General features: G+C 46.5%; 1 protein-coding gene across 7 annotated transcripts in view; it reads left to right on the top strand.

Moving 5' to 3' along the window:
* LOC127578717 (protein CBFA2T1-like) overlaps nt 1-26,806 on the top strand; it is a 161,206-nt gene that overhangs the window by 102,752 nt on the left and 31,648 nt on the right. For 6 of the 7 annotated variants that reach the window (XM_052031080.1, XM_052031079.1, XM_052031085.1 and 3 more), the window contains exons 4-6: nt 1,976-2,065; nt 17,030-17,208; nt 25,055-25,281. In XM_052031080.1, the coding sequence (XP_051887040.1) occupies nt 1,976-2,065; nt 17,030-17,208; nt 25,055-25,281 (496 nt within the window). The remainder of the gene's footprint in view (nt 1-1,975; nt 2,066-17,029; nt 17,209-25,054; nt 25,282-26,806) is intronic. The other variant, XM_052031086.1, reaches the window with a different exon arrangement.

The following is a 26,806-nucleotide window of genomic DNA, read 5'->3' as shown; positions in this document are numbered from 1 at the left end:
TTTCATGTTCTGGATGGCAGGCCAGCATTCATTGCCCATCCCTATTGCCCTTTGAAAGGTGAGCCACCTTTCTGAACCACCATTAGTGAAGGTGCTCCCACAATACTATTGGGCAGGGAGTTCCAGGATTTAGACCCAGTGATGATGAAGGACCAAGTCAGAAGGGGGAACCTGCAGGTGGTGGTGTCGCCATGTGCCTATTTCCCTCCTCCTCCTTGGTGATCGTGGTTGTGGGTTTGGGAGGTGTTGAGTAACCTGGCTTAGTAACTACAGTGCCAGTGATGGTGCACACTTCAACCTCTGTGACAGTTCTGGAACTCTCAAGCCTTTGGGGATCAGAGACAACCTGAACACTTGGCAACCAGATGTCAACAGAAGCAAGGGTTTTATTTTAGAGTCACATAGTAATACAGCACGGAAATAGGTCCTTCGGCCCAACTCGTCCATGCCAACCAAGTAGCCCGTTTGCCCACATTTGACGCATATCCCTCTAACCCTTTCCTATCCACGTACCTGTCCGAATGTCTTTTAATCTCGTCATTGTACCTGCCTCAACCACTTCCTCCGGCAGCTCGTTCTATCTACGCACCACCCACTGCGTGAAGAAGTTGCCCCTCAGGCCCCTCTTAAATCTTTCCCCTCTCACTTTAAACGGATGCCCTCTAGTTGTAGAGTTATACAGCACAGAAACAGGCTCTTCAGCCCAACTGGTCCATTCCGACCAAGATTCCCATCTAAGCCAGTCCCATTTGCTCACGTTTGGCCTCTATCCCTCTGAGCCTTTCTTATCCATGTACCTGTCCAAGTACCTTTTAAATGTTGTTAATGCACCTGCCTCAACTACCTCTGGCAGCTCGTTCCATATACCTACCACCCTCTGCATAAGAAGTTCCCCCTCAGGTCCCTTTTAAATCTCTCCCCTCTCACCTTAAGTCTGTGCCCTCCAGTTTTTGCTTTCCTTTCCCTGGGGAAAAAGACTGTGTGCATTTATCCCATCTGTGCCTAACAGACTTCACAGTTTCTTGACCAGTTTGCCTTTATTAAAACCAAGTATCAATGTACCTGCCCACACTGAAACATTTCTGAGTACTTTGACTCGGGACGGTCAGTTGTCAAGTCACAAATTGGTTGGTTTGCAAGTGGGGAGATTTCAGTGTGGGCATTGATGCCGGGAAGTAGGATGTGTTGGGATGACCCTGGGTGGGAATCCTCTGGTGCCCGAGAAACCATCCAGGACCCCAGGGTGGATATTTGTGTGTAGTAAACAAAGTGTAATAATGAATGCAAATGACAGCCTGCTTTTCAGAATCAGTATTCATGAGCCTGCAGTATTGTGTATGTTTAGCACATCAACCACAAGAACACAAGAAAATAGGAGCAGGAGTAGGCCACTCGGCCCCTCAATCCTACCCCGCCATTCAATATGATCATGGCTGATCTACCCCAGGCCTCAACTTCTTCTCTGTACCAGATCCCCATAGACCTCGATCCCCTAGTCTTCCAAAAAAATTATCTACCTCCTTAAATAGTTCTTCTCAATTGTCTGGGGCTGACAATTCCAGAGATTCACCATGCTCTGTGAGAGGAATTTCACGTACCTTGATGTTGTGAATGGCCGGCTCCTTATCTTGAAACTATGTCCATTTGTTCGAGTCTCCCCCAAGTGAAAGAGAGAATGAATTCCTCCTCGTTTCCCCCTGAACTCCAGTTGGAAAACGGTTCCCAAGAGCCATTGTATGGTGCCTTTGAACAGTAACCTGGTTGGTTTTCGAGGCTCTTTAGTGTGGAAGTAGGTGATCCAAGAATTCCCAAGAGCTTAGCTCAACCTAGGGCTGTTCTTTATGGATACTAATCTGAAAGTTAGCATTCCATGGGATTGTTTTCCACCAACAAATGAGCCTCTTGACTTCAGGATATGGCTTCATACGCAAACACCCACCTGATTTTTCTTTTATTCCCTCATGTACACTTGCAGAATTCAACTGTGACCATTGAAGAATTTCACTCCAAGCTGCAAGAGGCAACAAACTTCCCATTGCGACCCTTTGTCATTCCATTTCTAAAGGTAATGCGGTCTCTTCCTGTATAAGTACGTCATGTGGGTGGGCATTGTTGTGGGGAGGGAGATGGGAAGATCTTTCTTTTCTATTCATTTTTGGGATCTGGGCATTGCCAGCAGACTAGCATTTATTGGCCATCCCATCCAATAAGGCCAACAACTGTCTGTCACTGCAGGTACTCTGTTGATCTCCATGACCATCACCCAGCTGGATACCATGGATATAACCTTTGGCAATGGTCATGAAAGCATTCCTTTTACTCTGATTGCTCCTCATTAGGGAATCACTCACACCAACATATTTGTCTTGGGGAGGCAGTGTGGCCAACTATGGGCACATTCTGGTGTATCGATCATGTGACCTCCCTCCTCTGACTTCCCCACTACTGGTCACCTGACGTGTTCATTCCTAGGGATCCGCCCTGTTCCCTTATCAATGGAACCCCTGCTTTCCCCATCAGATCATTGCTGTTAATCACTAAAAGGTCTTTACACCCATCCCCAATATTTTTGTAATTAATAAATACATTGAAAAAATAATTTACAATTCTTCTATGACTTTTCTTTTGGGAGGATTTTTATTTTGGAAGGAGGAAAATTTTGAATCACTGGAAAGTCCAGAACAATCCTTTAGAATTGGCAGCCAATCCTCCATTACAGGTGCTTCTTGGGGATGGCAACTTCCTGTTAAGTGGACACTAAACTCTGCTGAATCCAAGATTATTTGAGTGTTGTTTCAGCGCAGCCAACTTACTCAGTACTTCTTTGTTACTCAATACATACTTTCTTACTTGGTGCAATTTTTTATATCATTATTTGTTAATACTCCCTTGTTACTCACTGTCCCCTTGCTACTCAGTGCACCATTGTAATTTCTCCCTCGTTGGTACTTTGATATTGTTACTCAATACAACTTTATCTATCGGTCCATTATTACTCTGTACACAATTGGAAGTACTTCTTTATTATTGAGTGTACCATTGTTACTCAGCACTCCATTAGCAGATGTCTGTGGAAGCCTACTGTGCATCAACGGACTGCCATGCTTTCTACATTGCAGTAGTGTTACACTTCACCAAGGACATCAGTGCTTGTATTTTTTTTTGTGTCACACTGGTCTCCTGAGAGGCATCATATAAATGCAAATCTTCCTTACCTAGTTCTGGGTCCTGTCCTTGTAATTATTCCCAGGAATAAGGAAATAGTAAGTGCTGTTAGGTGCAGCACTGCTGTTCAGTTTGTTTAATGTTTAACTGGCAAATTGAGATGTCCCTTTTAAGTTTACACCAAATGCTTAAAAAGCCAGGTGATTCAATCTGCCTATTCAAGGCGGAGGTTAGTTGGAGGACTGATCTAATTGTTCATAAATGCAAATCCTCTGGGTTAGTCACAGGCTTTTTTCTGGGGGGTTTTTGTTGAAAACTTGTTTTCTCACTGTGTCAAGGCTTGGTATATGAAGTGTACAAAACCTGACATTTCTCAACAATGACCTCACTATTCCACGGTCTTGTTTCCATGTTAAGATGTAATATGAATCGGCTGTGTAATGAAAGAACTGTGGAATTGAGACTGCACTAAAATGGGCCCTCTCAACCCACCTCGTCCATGCTGGCTGTGATGCCTGTCCCTGTTCATCCCGTTTGCCCACATTAGGCCCGAACCCCTCTACACCTTTTCTATCTAAGTACCTGTCCACATGCCTCCTAAAAGTTGTGATTGTACCTGCCTCCACCACCTCCTTTGGCAGCTCGTTCCAGATACTCACCACCCTCTGTATGAAAAACTTACACATCCGATCTCCTTTAAATTTCTCTCCTCTCACTTTAAACCTGCGCCCTCTAGTTTTAGACCCCTCTGCCCCAGGAAAAAGAATCCCAACTATCCATCCCACCTTTGCCCTTCAGAATTTTATAAGGTCATCCCTCAGTCTCCTATATTCCAGTGAGACTAAACTCATGTATCCAATCACTCCTTATAACTTATAAGGGGCAGGCACGGTAGTGTAGCTGTTAGTGTAACACTATTACAGCGCCAGCAACCCAGGTTCGATTCCGGCCGCTGTCTGTAAGGAGTTTGTACATTCTCCCTGTGTCTGCGTGGGTTTCCTCCGGGTGCTCCGGTTTCCTCCCACATTCCAAAGACGTACGGGTTAGGAAGTTGTCGGCCTGCTGTGTTGGCGCCGGAAGCGTGGTGACACTTGCAGGCTGCCCCCAGAACACTCTACGCAAAAGATGCATTTCACTGTGTGCTTCGTTATACATGTGACTAATAAATAAATATCTAATCTAATCTAATATCTATAGCCTTCCATTCCAGGCCACATCTTGGTGTATCTTTCCTGCACTCTCTCTATTGCTACTACATCCTTCCTGTGGTGTGGTGACCAGAACTGTACACAATAGTCCAAGTGGGGTGTAACCAGTGTTTTGTACAGTTGCAACATGATGTCCCAATTCCAAGAAGCAATCTCAGGACATCCCAAAGTACTTTACTGCCAAACATCTTTTTTTTAAAGTGTGATTTCCAAAACGTGGCAGTAAATTTATGCCCAGCAAGCTTCCATAAATATTAATCTTATAATAATAAGGTGAACTAATTTTTATTGGTGATGATTGAGGGATAAATATTGGCCAGGACTCATAAAGAGGTTAACTGGTCTTCAAAACGAGAAGAATATATCGACCAGTGAGAGCAGGCAGAGTTTAACAGCAAATCCAAAGGGCATAGGAGGTCTCACAGGTTCTGTTCAGAGCCACTGGTGTCTAGCCACACAGAGACCGAGAGCAGTGAATCCGTTACACTAGGGAATCGCCTTCACCCCTGTATGTGGTTACATGTTGGGCCATATCCTTGGGGGTAGAGTTTGCCATAAGGTGTTTGCTCCCACGTCGCCTTTGAGCAACAATCTGAATGATCAAAGTACTGAACAGCAAGGGAGAACTCAGTAATAAATGATCTTAGAGTCAGCAGTAACAAAGGAGAACTGAGTGACAAGGGGTATGGAGTAACAGGGAATTATTGAGTAACAAGGGAGTACAGAATAACAAGGAATTACTAAATAACAAGGGAGTACAGAGTTACAAGGCATTACTGAATAACAGTGGAGTATAGAGTCCGAAGTGGGTGCAGATTAGTCAGGGATTAAGGAATTACTGAGTAGCAGGGGAGGATTGACCCCAAGGGTGCTCCCCACTGATCCATGGCTAAATTGGCAAATTGGTGTATTATTGTCACATGTACCGAGGTACAGTGAAAAACTTTGCTTTGCATGCCATCCATACAGATCATTTCATTACATCAGTGCATTGAGGTAGTACAAGGGAAAACAATAACAGAATGCAGAAGGTGTTACAGTTACAGAGAAAGTGCATTGCAGGCAGACAATAAGGTGCAGGGCGATAATGAGGTAAATTGTGAGGTCAAGGGTCCATCTTATTGTACTAGGGGACTGTTCAATAGTCTTATAACAGTGGGATAGAAACTGTCCTTGAGCCTGGTGGTATGTGCTTTCAGGCTTCTGTGTCTTCTGCCCAATGGGAGGGGGGAGAAGAGAGAATGTCGAGGTGGGTGGGTCTTTGATTATGTTGGCTGCTTTACTGAGGCAGTGAGAAGTGTAGATAGAGTCCATGGAGGGGAGGCTGGTTTCCGTGATGTGCTGGGCTATGCCCGCAACACTCTGCAGTTTCTTGTGGTCTTGAGCAGAGCAGTTGCCATACCAATGCTTGATGCATCTGGATAGGATGCTTTCTATGGTGCATTGATAAAAATTGGTGAGGGTCAAAGGGAACGTGACAAACTTCTTTAGCCTCCTGAGAAAGTAGAGGTGCTGGTGATCTTTCTTGGCCGTGGCGTCTACATGGTTGGACTAGGACAGGCTATTGGTGATGTTCACTCCTGGAAATTTGAAGCTTTCAACCCTCTTGACCTCAGCACCATTGATGTAGACAGGAGCATGTGCTCTGACCCCCTTCCTGAAGTCTGTGACCAGCTGTTTTGTTTTGCTGATATTGAGGGAAAGGTTGTTGTCGTGACACCATGCCACTAGGCTCTCTATCTCCTTCCTATACTCCAACTCACAGTTATTTGTGAGCCAGTCCACTACAGTGGTGTCATCTGCAAACTTGTAGATGGAGTTAGAGCAGAATCAGGCCATGCAGTCATGAGTCTATAGGGAGTAGAGTAGGGGGCTGAGGACACAGCCTTGTGGTGCACCAGTGTTGAGGATAATCATGGTGGAGGTGTTGCTGCCTGTCCTCCTGATTACGGTCTTTTGGTCAGAAAGTCTAGGATCCAGTTACAGAGGGAGGTGTTGAGTCCCAGGTCTCGGAGTTTGATGATGAGTTTGCTTGGAATTATAGTATTGAAGGTGGAGCTGTAATCAATAAAGAATAGCCTAACATGGGTGTTTTTACTGTCCAGCTGCTCCAGAGATGAGTGTAGGGCCAGGGATATGGCGTCCACTGTAGACCTGTTTCGGTGGTAGGCGAATTGCAGTGGTTCGAGGTTGCCTGGGAGGCTGGAGTTAATGCGTGCCGTGACCAGCCTCTCGAAGCACTTCATGATGGTGGATGTCAGAGCCACCGGGGAGTAGTCATTAAGGCACCTTACCTTGTTTTTCTTAGGTATCGGGATGATAGTGTTCTTCTGTTAACATAGTGGAGGAGTATTTTTGCAACATCTTTCGAATGAACAACTCAAGTTCCCTTTCCAATGCATGTTGTGAGAAAAGGATGTGTGTGTGCATGAGATAGAAAGAACATATTGGATTATTCATAATAAAAACAAAAGCTGGATGGTAAAGAGAAGTCTGTTTGTCTAGACTAGGAGATCTTGACGTGAATCTTCCAGGAATTCACCCAATCAGAATTGGCAACCCCAGTACTGGCTGCTGTTGACGTGAAATTCTCTGCACACCAATTGACATATAAGACAGTGATTCATCTTCACTGCATGAACCCCTTATCATAGCACAGATAATGGAAAACATATATAGTACATAGTGACTTTCACATCCTAACATGCACCATAACCAACAAAGTCATTCTCAGGCGCTGTTGTAACAGGAAACACAGCTGCCAATTTGTGCACAGCAAGCTCCCACAAAAGGTAATGTTGAAATGTTCAGATCATCTGTGTTAGTGATAACTTCCCTACCCATCTTTGAAATCTTCTACATTCATTTGAGAGAACAGACAGGTAATCAGCTTAATGTCCCATCTGGAATTTAGCCCCTTCATCTGCATCACTTACTCTCAGGCCTGTTCTCCACATTTTTGTGGAGGTGCTTCTGGAGTGGGACTTGAGCTCAGCACAGATTCAGAGGAGGAAGGAAACCTCACTGCATCACAATGAAACCACTCAAAATCACAACCCCTGGTATCCCCATACACCGGGACTCCCATACACTGAGACTCCCAAACATCAGGAATCCCAAACACTGGGGCTCCCGTACACCGGGACTCCCGTACACCGAGGCTCCCATACACTGAGAATCCCAAACATTGGAAATCCCAAGCACCGGGACTCCCAAACACTGGGACTCCCATATACTGAGAGGCCAGTTCCTTAGGCTGGGTTATTCAGAGGTTTCAGGATAAGGAATCAGGCAGATGAGGAGAAATTTCTGCATCCAGGGGTTGTTAATCTTTGGAATTCCCTATCCCAGAACCTCAGTTGTTCAAGGTTGGGACAGATAGATTCCTGTAGACAGGGGAAATCAGGGATATGGGGATCGGGCAGGAATGTGGACCAGCAAGAGTATCGATAATGGAAGTGGTGAAACCGGCTGTAGGGCCTTGTGGCCAGCCTCAGCTCCTATCTTTTAATACATATACAAATGCAGGTCCTCCCCGGGTTACCAATGCCCGACTTCTGCACACCCCCTACATACCCTCGGACATTTGGGAGGCTGGCGGGGTGGATAGGGATAGATTTGCTGGCTGCCGCAGGGCCGCAGGAATCTTGTGCTGGATGGGATTGGGACGTTTCCACGTGCCTTCTCTCCCAAAACCCCACCGCACCCTCCCCACGACAACCTGGGGTCCAGGTGGAGCCAAGCAGAGCCGGGAGCCCCGAGCGGACTCGCTCGCTCACTCACTGAGTCGGTGAGGCCGGCTGGCGGCCGCTCTTCGCGCGCCTGCTTGCTCTCCCGTCACCCCTGTACTTGCGACCCTCTCGCACACACCGCTGTTGCTCTTTCCCAACTTACAAATGGTTCAGGTTACGAACAGTTGTCAGCAACGGAACCCTGTCGTAACCTGGGGACTGTCTGCAGTGTAGATAAAAGCTGTTGTTGGCATTGGATTAGTGAATGAGTATTGTGGTTAGAAGCCCACAGTAATTGAAAACCTCTTCTCAGAGACTTCCACCATTTTCTGCTTAGCATATTCATTATTTTCTTTGATTTACATGTTAATTTTAAATGTCTTCAATTTTCATTGAAGAGATGGGGTTAAGTTTGCTTGTAGCAGCCAGGCTCCTCTGTGCCGTCTTGACTGAGTAGCGTTCATTGTGGGATCTGCTCTCCCAAGGGGGAAGAGGTGGGGGTTGGTGTCTGTGTGTGTGTGTCTCTGTTGCAGAGCATGAGTGTGAAACCACACTGCAAACCATTTTTCTCGTGGAAGTATCGCACACCATATGGGCACCATATCACTTAGTGGCAATCATTTGAATGGGAGAATTTTTTTTTGCTCGAAACGTTATCATCCACCCTCCAAGGGAAGAGTAAATGACAGGGACCATATGTGTTTGGATATTTGAGCTGAATCCTCAATGAGGGAAGCAGCTGGAACTGCCTGCTCCTGAGTCTGCCTTTCATTACACTAATGTAACCCTCTGACTCCCATTCCAATCTGCAGTGTGTCAAATTGCTCACTGCAAAGATAATGGAAACCATTTCAATTACCAGGTCCACTGCTGACATTAGCACCAGTAAGACTTTGCAACCCATTCCGATCGACATTAGCCAGCTTTAATTGTCTTTGATTTTGCCGAGGGAAACTCACGGGAGTGCAGTTATTTGCGTAACTCTGTAACTGGCTGTTAGAACAGAAACTTGAGCAAAGTTTGCCAATGTTTATGTGAGAGTGTGTGTGTGTGTGTGTGTGTGTGTGTGTGTGTGTGTGTGTGTGTGTGTGTGTGTGTGTGTGTGTGTGTGTGTGAGAATGTATGTGTGTGTGTGTGTGTCTGTGAGTGTGTGTGTGTCTGAGTGTGTGTCGATTTGTATGTGTGTGTTTGAGAGTGTGCATGTCTGTATTGTGTCTGGTGTGTGTGAGTGCGTGTGCTTGTGAGTGTGTGTGTCTGTATGTGGGTGTGTGTCTGTGTGTTTGTATGTGTCTCTGTGGGTGTGACTGCATGTGTGTGAGTGTCTCTATATGTGTGTTTGTGTATGTGTCTGTTTGTATGTGTGTGTGTCTGTATGTGTGTGAGCATGTGTGTGTCTGTATATGTGTGTGTGTGCGTGCGCACCCATGTGTGTGGGTGTTTGTGTGTCTGTGTGTGCACTTGTGTGTGTGCCCGTGGGTGTTTGTGTGTGTGTGTGTCTCTGCGTGAGTGTGGTGTGTGCCAGTGTGAGGGTGGTTTGTGTCTGAGCAAATGTGAGTGTGGGTATTTGTGTGTCTGTGTGAGTTCACTTGTTTGATGTGTATGTGCGTGCATGTTGGTGTGTGTGACCATGTTTGTGGCTTTGTGTGCATGCAAGGGTGTGGGTGTGTAATTGTGTGCGCACATGTGGGTGTGTATTTGTGTGCGCACATGTGGGTAAGTATGCGTGTGCGTGTGGGTAAGTGTGGATGTGTGTGTGTGCTTTCTCCTTTATCTCTGGAAGGCGAGTGTAGTGAGGGTGTTTTGTGAGGTGGGGTTGGAGGGCTGGTTTGCTGACTGACCCCACCATTAGTGCGGGAACCTGTTGCGGGCTGGTTCCTGGCAGGGGTACCACTGGATGAAACTCGACACCGAGAGCGCCTGCTGAGTGGTGGGTGCCTTTGTGAACCCACTTAAGTGTTTTCTTTGGATGATCAATTAAAACACACACAGGTCACCGTGAAACTCTTTTATTCTTTAATTATCCACTGATCCAGAAGACTAATCGAGCTTAGTGGGTTATTCCTCAGGCGCGATGTTCTGACATACAGAATAGCCATTCTGCTTGGTGCATTTTAGCAGGCTATTCGACCAAGGGAGCATCATATTCCCATCTGTCATCACCTTGAATCCTCACATGTCAAATTGAAATCTGTACAAAACCCCTTATTATTTTAGCCCTATCCTCTCTGATTGGGGGGGGGGGGCAGTGGGCAGGAGGTGAGGGTTAATGATACCTGTTGTTCTCTCTCTGCTGGGGTCATTGGATGCGGTTTGGGGCTGGGACTTGAAGGTGGGGGTTGGGGTGGGTGTTTCAGAGCCCAGTGGTTCAACAATCCCACCGCATACTCACCGAGGCACCAGGGTGGCTGGGAGACTCCCCACCTTGCACAGACTTGGGATCACACTGTGCCATGGGACTTTATTCATTGGAGTGAAGGAGAATGAGGGCTGATGTTATAGAGGTGTATAAAATCAGGAGGGGCATAGATAGGGTGAATGCACTCAGTCTTTTTCCCAGGGTTGGGGAATCAAGAACTAGAGGACATAGGTTTAAAGTGAGAGGGGAGAGATTTAATAGGAACCTGAGGGGCAACTTTTTCACCCAGAGGGTGGTCAATATATAGAACGAGCTGCCAGAGGAAGTGTTGGAGGCAGGTACATTAACATTTAAAAGGTACTTGGATAGGTTCAGGTATAGGAAAGGTTTAGAGGGATATGGGCCAAATGCAGGCAAATGGGACCAGCTTAGATGGGAATCTTGGTTGGCATGGACCAGTTGGGCTGAAGGGCCTGTTTCCGTGCTGTATGACTGTTGATTCTGAAGCAGAATGATGCAGTAGGGAATCTAGGACAAATTTCCTTTCCCAGAGGACGTTGAGAATGTGAATTGTGCTGCCCCAGGTGAATAGCAAAGTGGCAATTAAGGTGTTCAAGATAAGATTTCTTTATTAGTCACGTGTACGTCGAAACACACAGTGAAATGCATCTTTGTGTAGAGTTTTCTGGAGGCAGCCAGCAAGTGTCGCCACGCATGCCCACAACTTCCTAACCGTTACATCTTTGGAATGTGGGACGAAACCGGAGCACCCAGAGGAAACCCACGGAGTCACGGGCAGAACATACAAACTCCTTACAGACAGTGGCCGGAATTGAACCCGGGTTGCTGGCGCTGTAATAGCGTCACGCTAACCGCTACACTACAGAATTGAGGGGGGAGAAAAGAGATTAAGGAAACAAATTGCATTTATATAGTGCCTTTCACAAAGTCCAAAAGCACTCTGCGGCCAAGGACGTACCTTTGAAGGGTAGCCAGTGCTGAAGGTGATTAGTGCACAGCAAGCTCCCATGAATAGTAATGGCCCATTCATTCATTTATAGTGAGGGATACGTATTGGCCTGGATACTGAGGGGTAACTCCCTGATCATCTCCCTCAGAGTGCCATGGAATCTTTTACATCATCCCGAGAGGGTAGATGGTGCCTCAGTTTAAAATCAGAGATGGTGTACAGCATCCCTGACAGTGCTGCACTCCCACCGCACTGCACTGCAGTGGAAGTCTGGATCTCTGTGCTACAAATTCTGGAGTTACAACCTCCTGACTCAGACCACTGAGCTATGGCTGGTCCAACTGAGAGGGTCCATAGAAGAGGGCTTGCGAATGGAGATTGACCTTCTGAGGGCCTACACAGAAATGTCATCAAATAAACTCTGGCAAAGTATCACGAGCAGGGATTATGACACATGTCTGAAAGCTCGAAGGTAAATAACAGCATGGAGAGTCATACTGAGTGACCTGTTTTGTTTCTGGACTTCTTGTGTAACTTGGTCTGAATCATCCAAATGAGTTAATGGCAACCCCTGAGTCCTTGTTGCCCAGGTAACAGAATTATAAATTTATTGTACTTCACCACACCTACTTGGTTTATTGCTGAAAGTGGTGTGACATTTTGCATTTCACCATCATTTCTGAACCAGATCCTTTCTTTTATCTGATTACACTTGCAGATACAGGATGTTACCTGAAGGCAATGTTACTGTTGGCTGACCTGTAGCAGGAGTTCAGCATTGCTTGGTAACGTAGGGCAGTGGGGGTGGTACGTGTGTAGGGACCAATTCTGCTTCATCTAACCCAGAATTTTGCAAGGAAGAGCCCAGTTTCTAGGTTCTAGGATTCTAGGATCCTCCCCCTTCATCCACACATACCCCACCCCCACCACCAAGCCAGGATTTCATCCTTCCTGACTGCAACCAGCACAACTCTATAAACAAGGACTCAGAGTCCACTATTAACTCATTTGAAAGATTCAGAGTTATACAGTGAGGTTCAGAAAAGTAACAGACACGCTGAGAAGTTCTTTTTCAGAAAATCCAGGTGACTTTATAAATTTTGAAAAAAAAAGATTTGCATTTGTTGCAATGAAGATGTTCCAAAATATTTTACAACCAATGAATTACCTTTAAAGTACAAAGACTTTAAAGCTTTTAAAGTCTCCCACCTTCATTCTCCCCACACACCTCGCTCTATCTGCCTCTCATTTTTCTCTCTCTTTGTCTGCCTCCATCCACCTGCCACTCTCTTCCAACTCCACCCCCCCTCCTCTCCCCTCCCCTACCTGCCCGTCATCTTACACCCTTCCTCAGTCCACCGATCACCTCGGCCTCCTGTCTCACCACTCCCCTTCCCTTCTTTATACCAGCCATCTCCCCTCTTTTTTTTCCTTTCTTCAGCACAATACAGGCCCTTCGGCCCACAATGTTGTGCCGACCTTTAAACCTTGCCTAAAACGATCCATTAGCTTATCTAGTAATCTCTTGAATTTGACCAATGTACCTGCCTCCACCACCGCCCCAGGCAGTGCATTCCATGCCCCAACCACTCTCTGGGTAAAAAACCTCCCTCTGATATCTCCCTTGAACTTCCCACCCATTACTTTAAAGCCATGCCTTCTTGTATTGAGCATTGGTGCCCTGGGAAAGAGGCGCTGGCTGTCCACTCTATCTATTCCTCTTAATATTTTGTACATCTCTATGATGTCTCCTCTCATCCTCCTCCTCTCCAAAGAGTAAAGCCCGAGTTCCCTTAGTCTCTCCTCATAATGCATACTCTCTAAACCAGGCAGCATGCTGGTAAATCTCCTCTGCACCCTTTCCAACGCTTCCACATCCTTCCTATAATGAGGCGACCAGAACTGGACACAGTACTCTAAGTGCGGTCTAACCAGAGTTTTGTAGAGCTCCACTCTCGGTCCTGGTGTAGGGTTTCGACCTGAAACGTCGACAGTTCCTCTCCCCCCACAGATGCTGCTCGACCCGCTGAGTTCCTCCAGCAGATTGTTTAGGGTGTAGTCATTGTTGTAACATGGAACACATCACACAGCGAGCTCTGAAGAAGCAAAACTCTGGTGATAACTTTGGGGTTGTGCAGTGACGTTTGAGGAGTTTTTAGCTACTTTTATTTCATCTGCTGGATGTAGGCAATGCTGGAAAGGGCAGCAATTATTGGCTGCTGTTCAATTGATAATGATTCAAGCTCATTACTCTAGATTGGCTCCCAGTCTAGCAACAACTCGGTTTTAAAAACTTTCCAAGGGCCTGTCCTGTCTTTATCTCTGATCAGTGCACCAGTCGTACCATCCTCCGAGATCTCTGCATTCCTCAAACTCTGCCCTCTTGCACATCACTGATTCAATCATTCCACCACAGGCAGCTGCTCCTCTTGCTGCCTCGGCCCTGAGCCTTGGAATTCCCTCCCTTCGGTTTCTGTCTGTCATAGACAGAGATTCAGACAGCACAGAAACAGGCCCTACAGCCCAATATTTCTGTGTTGGCCCTCAAGTATCCATCTTTCCTAATCCCATTTCCCAGTGTTTGGCCTGTGGCCTTCTATGACTTGGGGTTTCAGGTGGTAATCTGAAAACTTCTTAAATGTTGTGAGAGTCTTTGCCTCCACTGTGGACACGGTGGCAAGGCAAGGGTTAAGATAGTGTGCAGGCAGAGATGGTTTGCAGACAGTGTGCAGTCACCCATGCTGAGAAAGGCCCTTGAGAGCATAGCTCCTCTTTGTACAGCATGGGAACCAAGGTCACCAGGCATACCGAGACAAGATAAGGATGCAGACGAAGGATTGGTATAGGTTTCTATTGTCACTTGTACCGAGGTACAGTGAAAAATTTGTCTGGCATACTGTTCGTACAGATCAATTCATTACAGAGTGCATTGAGGAAGTACAGGGTAAAAACAATATCAGAATATAAAGTAAAATGTCACAGCTACAGGGAAGTGCATTGCAGGTAGACAATAAGGTGCAAGGTCAGACAGGTAGATTATGAGGTCAAGAGTCCATCTCATTGTATAAGGGAACCGTTCAATAAGTATCACAGTGAGATAGAAACCTGGTGGTATGTGCCCTCAGGTTCCTGTATCTTCTGCCTGATGGGAGAGGGGAGAAGAGAGAATGACAGGGTTCATGGAGGGGAGGCTGGTTTCCGTGATGCGCCGGGCTGTGTCCACACCCTCTGCAGTTTCTTGCAGTCCTGGACAGAGCAGTTGCCATACCAAACCATGATGCATCCAGATAGGATGCTTTCTGTGGTGCATCGAGTGTCAAAGGGGACATGCCAAATTTCTTCAGCCTCCTGAGGAAGTAGAGGCACTGGTGAGCTTTCTTGGCCATGGTGTCTGCGTGGTTGGACCATGCCAGGCTATTGGTGATGTTAACTCCTCAGAACTTGAAGCTCTCAACCCTCTCAACCTCAGCACCATTGATGTAAACAGGTGCATGTACACCACCCCCTTTCCTGAAGTCAATGACCAGTCACTCTAAAGCATACACGAACTATCGAGCAATACTTTATGGACTCTAAGGTATTATTGGCCATTAACCTGTAGTTTCTATTGGTCATTAATATCTATATTAATGGAATATGATTGGTATTTTATGATTGGTATGCAAATGAGGGATTCTAAGGTGCCCAAAGATTTTAATTGGTCAATATCTGTTTAAAAAAGACAACTCTTTATTGAAACTTCAGAATACTTCAGTGAGAGGGGCCAGACTGTTCTCCTTGTGCACAAGAAAATAAAGTGTGATTGAGAAACAAGTTGTCAGAGTCTAGTTGATATCAGCGATGACACCACCACCAGATTCCAACCACCCCCTGGGTGAAATAAAATGTTCAAGTCCTCTCTAAATCTCCTCCCCTTACCATAAACCCATGCTCTCGGGTTATAGTTTACATTGTCTCTGCTTAATTTTTCTGCCAAAGTTTACCACTTCATACTGTTACGGACTCAGTGAATATCCCTTTAAGATAGAGAGAGTGTGTGTGTGTATGTGTGTGTGGGGTGTGCTTACGTCAATAGAAGATAAAGGACGTAATGACGTTGTAGAAGAAGTCAGAAGAAGAAGAGAGAGAGAGAAGGGAGAGAGACACCAGCCTGCTAGTTTTCTGTATTGATGGATGAGAAACTATAACTGTGTCTGCCACTGAAATCCATGTATGGAAAGTAGAAGTAATCTGGTGGAGTTCACTTTGTTGCTGACCTGTAGAAGGAAACAGGTATTTGTCTGGACGACCACGATTCCGATGCTTTTCGGGGTGAGGGAGTCACTACCGAGTAAACGCTGGAGTGTCGTTTGGGTTCCATCGTGGAACATTTGGATTTCGTATTTACTCTCTCTCTGTTTCTCTACGTCTACGTCTTATCTTCAGACAACGGTGGTTGTTGAAGAAGCCCTTGCTCATGTTTCACCTTATGGCTTGCGGAACTGAACTTTAAGAGCCATTCCTGAACTGGGAGTTTTGGACTTTGTCACACACACACACACACACGAAGAGTTTAGTTTTGGGGTTAACGTTCAAGGTTTAACATTTTTGAATTCTAACATACTAACATTTTTACTTTTATTTTACGTATTATCATAAGTAGTGGTTAATAAAATAGTTTTTAACACTGAATCCTGCTCAGTGAGTTTCTTTTGTTGCTGGTTCGTGACAATACTTCTCTGCGTTAAATTTCTTCCAACACTTTTCTGCCCTCTCAGCTGGTCTCTCTTCTTGGAGTTATTACTGCCCTTGCTCTCTACCACAGCTCCAAATGTTGTGTTGTCCACAGGGTTTGGAAACGTTCCCTACATACCCACATCATTTAGATCAAACACAGCAAAGGTTCCAGTGCAGACCCCCAGGAGTATCACAGCCCTTCCAGGGGATCTTGGCGGATTTGTACCTTAACTCCACAGTAGTTCCCCAGTAGACACCAATTACCACAAGACACCTGAAGATCGAAGCAGTGAAATCAGAAATCAGAAAATTATTTCTTAATATGCAAAGCGTTTACTTGACTGCTGATAGCAAAATTGATTTTTTCATCTCCGTGCTTGACAGTGATGGAGGTCTTCTGGTGCCTCTACTTGTGATGGGGGTCTTCTAATGCCTGTACTCAGTGGTGATGGGATCTTCTGATGCCTTTGCTCAATGATCATGGGTTCTTCTTAAACCTGTACTCAGTGATGATGGGGGTCTCCTGATGCCTGTGCTCAACATTGATGGGAGTCTCCTTGTCCTGATGCTCAGTGGTGATGGGGCTCCCCTGATGCCTGTACTCAACAGTGATGGGGATCTCCAGATGTCTGTACTTGGTGATGGGGGTTTCAACATGCTCACCTCTCTTGCCTCCTGTAAGATATTCCTTATAACATCACTTTGAGCAGCTTTTCATCTGCATGGTTAATAGAACATCAGATTTCATTTACTAATTTTCCCATGAAGTGTGTTATCGGATGTAAGCATTACAGGCTCCACATAAACAGTGTGGAGCTGCCTGGATGTGCATGGTGCCTGATGGCAGTGAATCACAGTGTGGTCTCTCTCTCTCTTTTACCAGGCCAACCTGCCCCTGCTCCAACGGGAACTGCTGCACTGTGCTCGCTCTGCCAAGCAGACGCCAGCTCAGTACCTGGCACAGCACGAGCACCTGCTGCTGAATGCCAACGCCACATCCCCGGTCAACTCAACGGATCTCCTGGAGGTGAACGAGAATGGGAAGAGGAGCAGCCCAGAGAGGTAAGTCCAATCCTCGCTGATCGACGTGCCCACTGGGTGTCTCACTGCATGCGGCTCGAGACAAGGAGGTCTTATATTTGTTTACAGGATGTGGCTGCCATTGACAAAGCCTGTATTTAATACCAAAAGCAGAAAATGTTGGAAAAATTCAGCAAAAATAACTAACTTGCATCTCTCTTTTTCCTAGTTCTGATGAAACATTGACTGTTTCTCTTTGGAACATAGACCAGTACAGCCCTTCAGCCCACAATGTTGTGCCAAACTAATTAAACCAATAATTAAGCACCTAAATAAACTAATCCCTTCTGCCTGCACAATGGCCATATCCCTCCATTCTCTGTACATTCATGTGCCTATCTAAGAGCCTCTTAAACGCCTCTATTGTATCTGCCTCCACCACCACCACCCTGGCAGCGCACTCCAGGCACCCACCACTCTCTGTGTAAAAAAACTTGCCCCGCACACCTCTTTTGAACTTTCCCCCCTCTTACCTTAAATGCATGCCCTCTAGTATTGAACATTTTGACCCTGGGAAAAAATGTCCAATTCTGGAGGGCATACATTTAAGGCTGCATATTGACTTAATAGATAACGCTGTCTACTCTATCTATGCCTGTCATAATCTTATACACTTCTATGAGGTAAAGTTCTTTCCACAGATGCTGCCTGACCTCTGAGTTTTTCCAGGATTTTCTGTTTTTGTTTCAGATTTCCAGCATCTGCAATTTTAAAAAAAATTTTCACGATCGGCATTTAATAACCATTCCTAATTACTACTGTGAATTTGGTGCTGAGCTGCTTTGACTTGTTGGTGCGGTGATAAGGTGCTCCGCATGGAGGGAGTTCCAGGACTTTGACCCAGCGGTGATGAAGGATCAACGATGTATTTCTAAGTCAGGATGCAAGTTGGAAGGGAACCTGCAAGTGGTGGTGTTCTATGTACCTGTTTCCCAATGTGCTTCTTGGTGGTAGGGGTTGTGGGTTTGGAAGGTGCTGTTGGAATAACCTAGGGGAGTAACTGCAGTAGATGGTACACACTGCAGCCACTGTACACTATTGGTGGAGGAAATGGATGTTCAGGAATATGATCACATGCTATTCTGAGGTGTGACCACTAAAATGTAACAGGGAATAAGTGTGACTCTTGCAAAGAAATGTACAAGCAGGTGGCAAATGTCACTCAACTGCGTTGGGAATCCGGGCAGTGGTAGAATAGAACATAGAACATTATATCACCTCTTTTCAAAGCTCCTGCTCCAAATCTGGCTCCAACTCCCGACTCTGCAAGGTGAAACTCACAAGCACACGGACAGAGACTCACCTCTTTTCAAAGCCCCCACTCCAAATCGCCAATAATTTGTGTTATAATGCCAAGGCATTTCCGTGGAAATGCGCAGAGGTACAGAAGCCTGAAGTCCCACACCACCAGGTTCAAGAACAGCTACTTCCCTTCAACCATTCGGTTCTTGAACCAACCTGCACAACCCTAATCACTACCTCAGTACAGCAACACTGTGACCACTTTAACCACTTTGCACTACAATGCTTTGTTTTTTTTGTACATCCACTTTGCACTACAATGGACTTTTTTTTGGTTCAAATTGTGTTCTTTCCTTGAATAATTTATGTTTTTCTTGCAAACGTTGTGTCTCTGATGCTGTGTGCCTGTGATGCTGCTGCAAGTAAGATTTCCATTACACCTGTGCACACATGTACTTGTGCTTATAAACTCGACTTCGACTTTGTCTTGCAAAAGATCATTGGGCCCATTGTGTTTGTGCCAGTTAGAAAAGAGCAACTGAGACGAATCCATATCTCAGTCCTTGTACCACAACCCTGTTGACCACAGCACATCAAATGCTCACCCAGATGCTTCAATGTGCTGGGAATCTCTGCCTCCACAACCCTTCCAAGCAGTGAGTTCGAGACCTCCTTCTTCCACCTGGAAGAAAATCTTTGTCTCATTTCCCTTCTAACCCTTTTTAATTGTTAAACAACACTCCCCATTTACTCAGCTCACTTCTAAGGAAATCTCTTCACCCTTCAAGGTCTTTTGTAACTTTATACACGTCAATTACTTCTCCTCTGTTCCAAGTAAAACAGTCCCAGACCAGCCAATGTTTCCCAGTCTGCCTTGGCAACAACTTTGCAAACCTTTGCATCGTGTCATGTGGTCACGCCCTTGCAGTAATGTGATGATCAGACTGTACATGTTGCAGCAGTCACCTTCCCAACATTGTATGTGGTTCTCGTGTGAAACCCCCTGCTCTCATGTAGAAACAGAAAATGCTAGGAACACTCAGCAGGTCAGGCAGCGCCTGCAGCAAGAGAAACAAGAGTTAACATTTCAGGTGGAAGCCATATCGTCAGAACCAGAAAAGGAAACAAGATAGTTGCAGAGAGGGTTGGGGAGTGGTGGATGGGGTGGCGTCAGGGTTGCCCAGATGATCCCAGTGTTTACAGAGATGATAGGTTAAGAGATTAACGAGGGCAGTTACAAAGAGTAAACATCACAAAGGGACACGTTAAATGCTGTGAGATGTAGCTCAGAGCTGTGGGTGACACCTGAAAGCTAAAGGACAATGTTCCCTGCTCTTGTAAATTTGGAAAATGGTAAATTGGTTTATTATTGTCACATGTACCGAGGTACAGTGAAAAACCTTGCTTTGCATGTCATCCATACAGAGCTGTCTGTAAGGAGTTTGTACGTTCTCCCCGTGTCTGTGTGGGTTTCCTCCGGGTGCCCCGGTTTCCTCTCACATTCCAAAGACGTACGGGTTAGGAAGTTGTGGGCATGCTGTGTTGGCGCCGGAAGCGTGGCGACACTTGCAGGCTGCCCCCCAGAGCACTCTACGCAAAAGGTGCATTTCACTGTGTGTTTCGATGTACATGTGACTAATTAAGATATCTTACATCTTACGTTTCATTACGACAGTGCATTGAGGTAGTACAAGGGAAAAACAATAACAGAATGCAGAGTAAAGTGTTACAGTTACAGAGAAAGTGCAGTGCAGGTGGACAGTAAGGTGCAAGGCCGTGACGAGGTAGATCGTGAGGTCAAGAGTCCATTTTATCGTACTAGGTCAATAGTCTTATAACAGCAGGATAGAAGCTGTCCTGGTGGTATGTGCTTTCAGGCTTTTGCTGTCTCAGCCAATAAATGGAATACAGCAGACACAGGAGACTGCAGATACCAGAATCTGTAGCGAAAAAGTAAGATGCTGGAGGGACTCAGAGGGTCAGGCAGCATCTGTGGAGGGAAGTGGAAAGTCGACGTTTTGGGTTGAGGCCCTCCATCTAGACTGAAAGGTAGAGGGGAGATGGCCAGTATAAAGAGGGTGACGGGAAGGGGTGGAGCAAGAGCTGTCAGGGGACGTGGATCCAGGTGAGGGGTGGGGGGGGATGGGTGGAGGCATCAACGATGATGGAATCTGACAGCAGAGGAAGTTGGAGCATGAAAGCGAGGGAGGGAGGTGGGGGTGAGCGGGTGGGAACAGTGGGGGAGAGGAACCAGTGGGAGGAGTGTGTGGGGGACGGGCAGAGGCAGTGAGTGGAGGAGGGGAAAGAGACGGGGTAATGGGGGTCTGGGGTGGGTGTAGGAGGAACGGGGTAGATCAGGAGAAGGGAGAAAGGGGGCAGGGGAGGCAGTTTACCAGAAATTGGAGAATTCAATGCTCAGAACATCAGATTCCATCATCTGCAGCCCTCTGTTGCCTCCACCAATCACCTCCCAACTTCTGGCACTGTTCCCACTCTCCCCTCCCCTATCTGCCTGTCACCTCTCCTCACCTGGATCCACCTGTCACCTGCCAGCTCTTCCCCACCCTTTCCCTCCTCCACTTTACACAGGCTATCTCCCTGCTACCTTTCAGTCCAGATGAAGGGTCTTGACCTGAAACGTTGACGGATGCTGCCTGACCTGCTGTGGCTAATATATTAATGAGGGCAGTTAGAAAGAGAGAAGACACAAGCGACACATTAAATGTGGGGCAATGTAGCTCAGAGCTTTGGGTGAAACCTGAAGGCTAAAGGACAATGTTCCCTGCTCTTGTGTTTGATGTCTCAGCCAATAAGTGGAGTGCAGTTCCTCCCAAGGTTTCGGACGCCCAGCTTATGTACAGCCCTCACATACAGGCGATCGTTTAGGAGACCATCAGGATGGATTTGCTGGCTACTGAGGGGCTGCAGGCATCTTCTGCCGTGTGGGAACTGGGCTGGAGGCCGCATTTCCGACTTGTTCACAGGAACAGAACCCTGTCATAACTTGGAAAGGACATGTCTGTCACTCTTGACAAAGAAAGGAAAACATGGCTGTATGTCATCCGTCTCACTATCTCTGGGCTTCCTCTTCTAGATATTTACTAAGATGGATAACCATTTGATAGGAAATGTTCTGGAGCATGTAAATGGACATTTCATTTTTGGAACACCTTATCTGCCTTTGGTTCAGCCAAGTATGTAACAGTCTGTGTTGCCAACCTGCTACAGGGAAACCTTAAGTGATGCAGTTTATACTTGCCTCAGCTGATGAGAGAATTCAGTGAGACTGGATCTGATCCAAGCACCTTTTAGCCAAGTACCAAAAAGCAGAGTTCCTGGGGGCTGAGCTGGGGCGAGTGGGGGGGAGGAGTGTTTGACATTCCAATAAGATTACAGAATAAAAATGCCAGAAAAAATTGCTCACCAAAATTGGACAAGCCAGCTTTTATCATAACAATGAATGTTGAAGCAGGAGTGGTGAATCACTCGGCTGGGGCTAAATATTGAGTCATACTTACTGAGGCGTTTAAGAGGCCTCTTGGTGCAAGTTCATTAATGCAGTAGGAGTGATCCCTGAACTTCACCCTGAACTTAGTATTTGGATTCCGGAATATTGGATGGTAAGGTTAGGGATAGGTCTCAGCCATGGATCCTGGCCTGGATACAGTGCAGAGGAGGTTTACAAGGATGTTGTGATGAGGAAAGTTTGGACAGACTGGGGTTGTTCTCTTTGGAACAGCAGAGGTTTGCTGGGGTGGCAGGAGTTTGCATAGAATTAGAAGGGATGTTGATAGAATAATTGGGAAGGACCTATTACGATAGCAATGTTTACGAGGCATTTAGGCAGGCAGGGAATGGAAGGATATAGACAGGATTTGACTGCCTGCTTTTCTCTACGGATGCTGCCTGGCCTGCTGAGTTCCTCCAGCACCATCATGTATTTCATCTAGATTCCAGCATCTGCAGTCCTTTGTTTCTCAAGAGTCAGTGGATGTTGTTTACTTGGATTTTCAGAAGGCCTTTGAGGAGGTGCCACACATGAGGCTGCTAAACAAGATAGGAGCCCATGGTATTACAGGAAAGGTACTAGCATGGATAGAAGATTGGCTGACTGGCAGAAGGCAAAGTGTGGGAATAAAGGGGGCCTTTTGTGGTTGGCTGCTGGTGACTAGTGGTGTTCCGCAAGGGTTGGTGTTGGGTCCACTGCTTTTCATGTTATATGTTAATGATCTGGATGATGGAATTGATGGCTTTGTGGCCAAGTTTGCGGATGATACAAAGATAGGTGGAGGGGCAGGTGGTGTTGAGGAAGCAGGAAGTCTGCAGAAGGACTTGGACAGGTTGGGAGAATGGACAAAGAAGTGATAAGATAGTAAGATAAGATCTTTATTAGTCACATGTACATCGAAACACACAGTGCGTAGTGTTCTGGAGGCAGCCCGCAAGTGTTGCCAGGCTTCTGGTGCCACACTTCCAGTGGCAGATGGAATACAGCGTAGGGAAGTGTAAGGTCATGCACTTTGGCAGAAGGAATAAAGGTGTAGACTATTTTCTAAACAGGGAGAGAATTCCGAAATCGGAAGTGCTAAGGGATTTGGGAGTCCTAGTGCAGGATTCCCTAAGGGTTAGCTTGAAGGTTGAGTCAGTAGTAAGGAAGGCAAATGCAATGTTAGGATTCGTTTTGCGAGGACTAGAATATAAAAGCAAGGATGTAATGCTGAGACTTTATAAGGCATTCGTCAGACCACATTTGGAGTATTGTGAGCAGTTTTGGGCCCCATATCTAAGGAAGGATATGTTGGTGTTAGAGACGGTCCAGAGGAGGTTTACAAGAATGATCCCGGGGGTGAAAGGGTTAACGTATGAGGAGCTTTTGATGGCTATGGGCCTGTACTCGTTGGAGTTTAAAAGAATGAGGAGGGATCTTATTGAAACCTACCGAATATTGAAAGGCCTGGATAGAGTGGACGTGGAGAGGGTGTTTCCAGTAGTGGGAGAGTCTAGGACCAGAGGGCACAGTCTCAGAATAGAAGGATGTTCCTTTAGAACAGAGATGAGGAGGAATTTCTTTAGCCAGAGGGTAGTGAATCTGTGGAATTCATTGCCACAGATGGCTGTGGAGGCCCAGTCTTTGGGGATATTTAAAGTGGAGGTTGATAGGTTCTTGATCAGTAAGGGTGTCAAAAGTTACAGGGAGAAGGCAGAAGAATGGGGTTGAGAGGGAAAAATAAATCAGCCATGATTGAATGGCAGAGCAGACTCGATGGGCTGAATGGCCTAATTCTGCACCTATGTCTTGTGGTCATATGGTCTTACCTTTGCCCCTCATGATTTTATACATCTCTATAAGGGTGAATTGACTTTTGTAAAATATCTCTTGGTTAATGGCTTGAATAATCAAAGGCAAGTTGATGGGCATGCATGAGGGAGGATGTATTGCAGAGGTACAGGGAAATAGGGAGGGGGGAATGGGACTAATGGGATTGCTTTCCTTGGAGCTGGCATGGACTCAATGGGCCAAATAGCCTCCATCTGTATTGTTCAAAGATAATGGAGTTGAATCGCTCAAGGTACTAAGCTATCTGCTCAACAGCAACAAGAACCTGCACTTATATAGCACTTGTAATGTACCAATTCATCCCAAAGTATCTTCAGCTTCTACTTCCCAACCACATGCACTTGTTCGCCCAACCCCCTGTGATCTATGATTCTGAGGTCATTCACAGTGCTGCAGGAAGTTTACCAAAGGACAAACCATCAAGAAATAAAGTAGAGACACAAGAGAGACTGCAGACGTTGGAATCTGGAGCCACACACAAAGCGCTGGAGGAACTCAGGCAGCATCTGTGGAGGGAAATGGACAGTCGATGTTTCGGGTCGAGACCCTTCATCTGGACTGAAATAAAGTGGGATGGTCAGAAGAAGGTTCAGCCCATCCTTTCCATACCAGTCACAAAGGAACTGCCTAACCCAATCCCAGCACTGGGCCCAGAGCTGTCAGTCACAGCTCTGCAAGTACACATCCAGGCACTTTTGAAATCTGGTGGAGGGTTCTGTCCCTACCATCCACTGCTCCTGGCTGTGCACTTTTTTCCCTCATCTCCCCTCTACTTCTTCTATCACTGTTTTCTCGACCCCTCAACTGAGGGAAAATAGAATATAGAACAGTACAGCACAAGAACCAGCCTTTGGCACATGCAGTCAGTGCCAATCCAAGCTAATCCTGTCTGCCTGCCCTTTCTCTCCGTACTGTTGACCCGTCCCCCGGTGGATCTACTCTCCCCACCTCCCCCGCACCTGCCTATCGCTATCTCTCACCTGCATCTACCTATCGCCACCCTGTGCCCACCTCGCCTTCCCTCTTTTGTCCACCTATCACATGCCAACCTCCTCTGTGGTACCGAGGGAGTGCTGCACTGTGGGAGGTGCTGTCTTTCAGATAAGATGTGAAGCTGAGGTCTCGCCTCTTTCTCGGGGTACCGTGAAGGGCAATGAATGTTCTTCCCGGCCAATATCTGTCTTGTTTGTCGACGGTGTTTCTTCCTCCTGAAAGCTATGCTTATTCACTGTGATGTTATTCCCTCAGGAATAAAGAAAATGGCTTTGACCGCGACCCTCCGGCCAAGCGAGTATGTACGATCAGCCCCGCCCAGCGCCACAGCCCAAGCGTCAGCTTACCACCCCCACCCAACGGCCAACTGCACCCAACTCCTCCCCCTCTGCAGCACTACAGCCTGGATGACGTGGCCATGAGCCACCTGTACAGAGACCCACAGAGACTTCCTGAGTACAGGGACCGGCACAGACATCATGGTGAGTGGTTCGGGTGTCAGGGCTCTGCTAGCAGCAGCTATCCCTACCATCAGTGCCGAGGGTAGCTGTGGAGAGAGCCTCTGTTGCAATGTGGGTTAATTGGAGGGAAAGGACACACGTTTATAAAGCACATTTCTTGGCTCCAGGAGCTCCCAAAGCCCCGTGGAGCCAGAAAGGTAAGAAAAGCAACAGCTAATGTGTGCACAGCAAGATCCCACAAACTCCGTTGAGATCATCTTGCCTAGGAATACATCGCCTGGCAGAGCAGTTGAACACGCTGTATGATGGTGTCAGTATGTTCTACTCTTCCCTCCAAAATTCTCTTCGTTGAGGCCAACAGAATGAATTTTGTAGTGTACAGGGCATTGCCTCCACAATATAGAGCATTTAGTGTGACCAACCAGCCATAACTCCCTTATTGTAATAATGATTGAGGGTTTGACGGGCAGGCACGGTAGTGTAGCGGTTAGCATAACGCTATTACAGCACCAGCGACCCAGGTTCAATTCCCGTCACTGTCTGTAAGGAGTTTGTACGTTCTCCCTCTGTCTGCGTGGGTTTCCTCTGGATGCTCCGGTTTCCTCCCACATTCCAAAGACGTACGGGTTAGGAAGTTGTGGGCATGCTATGTTGGCGCCGGAAGCGTGGCGACACTTGCGGGCTGCCCCCAGAACACTCTACGCAAAAGATGCATTTCGCTGTGTGTTTCGATGTACATGTGACTACTGAAGAAATCTTGTCTTATATTGTCCAGCATAATGGAAGCACTCCACCAATTATAGCCAAGGGGTACCTTATGCAACAGGGCCTTAAGACAACAGTGAGGCACTCCTTCAGTACTGGGGCTAGGGTTCCAACCTAGAGTTGTCTCGATGGAGACTCAAACCCACCATCTTATGATGTGAAGCTGAGAGGGCTACCCGTTGAGCTAATTCTGTCAGGCTGGAGAGCTCTCACTGGCATCAGTGATGTTGGTTTTGAAGAGAGAGAGAGGAAAAGCCATCAGCTTGGTTTTCCAATGGCCTTCGTGAAGAGCGTAGGCTCGGAACAGGGTCCCCTCACCTGGGACGCTCTCTGCCCTCCTCACACAACAACTGATATCTTCTGCTTCACCAGGCTCGTGTCTGAAGGAGGTTCTCCTGGACGAGGTACCAGGGAACTACCGCAGCGGTGACTGGCTTTAGTATGGCAGCCCTACTGGGTGTGAGGTTCCTTAGAGAAACCCTGTCAATTCATCTCACAGACAGACACACTGGACCAGTTAAACAAACATGGGAGAAAGTGGATTTTAAAATAAAATTTAAGAGGTGCAGATAGCAGGATCCCCTTCACAGACATTTACTTTTGTCATGCCAAACATTAATGTTTTGCAAGATAAAGCGTACCTCAAAGGAAAGCAGAGTTTGTTGGCAGTGCATATGTTGTTAACGTTTGCACTTTCTGGTATCTATTCATCACTTCTTATCTCACTGGCCTGTCAAGTTATATACTTAACTCACTGGATGTCTCTTTCTAAAGCTTCTGC

Source organism: Pristis pectinata, chromosome 16, assembly GCF_009764475.1.
Source record: "Pristis pectinata isolate sPriPec2 chromosome 16, sPriPec2.1.pri, whole genome shotgun sequence".
NCBI lineage: Eukaryota > Metazoa > Chordata > Chondrichthyes > Rhinopristiformes > Pristidae > Pristis > Pristis pectinata.
This window is presented reverse-complemented; position numbering and strand designations above follow the sequence as displayed.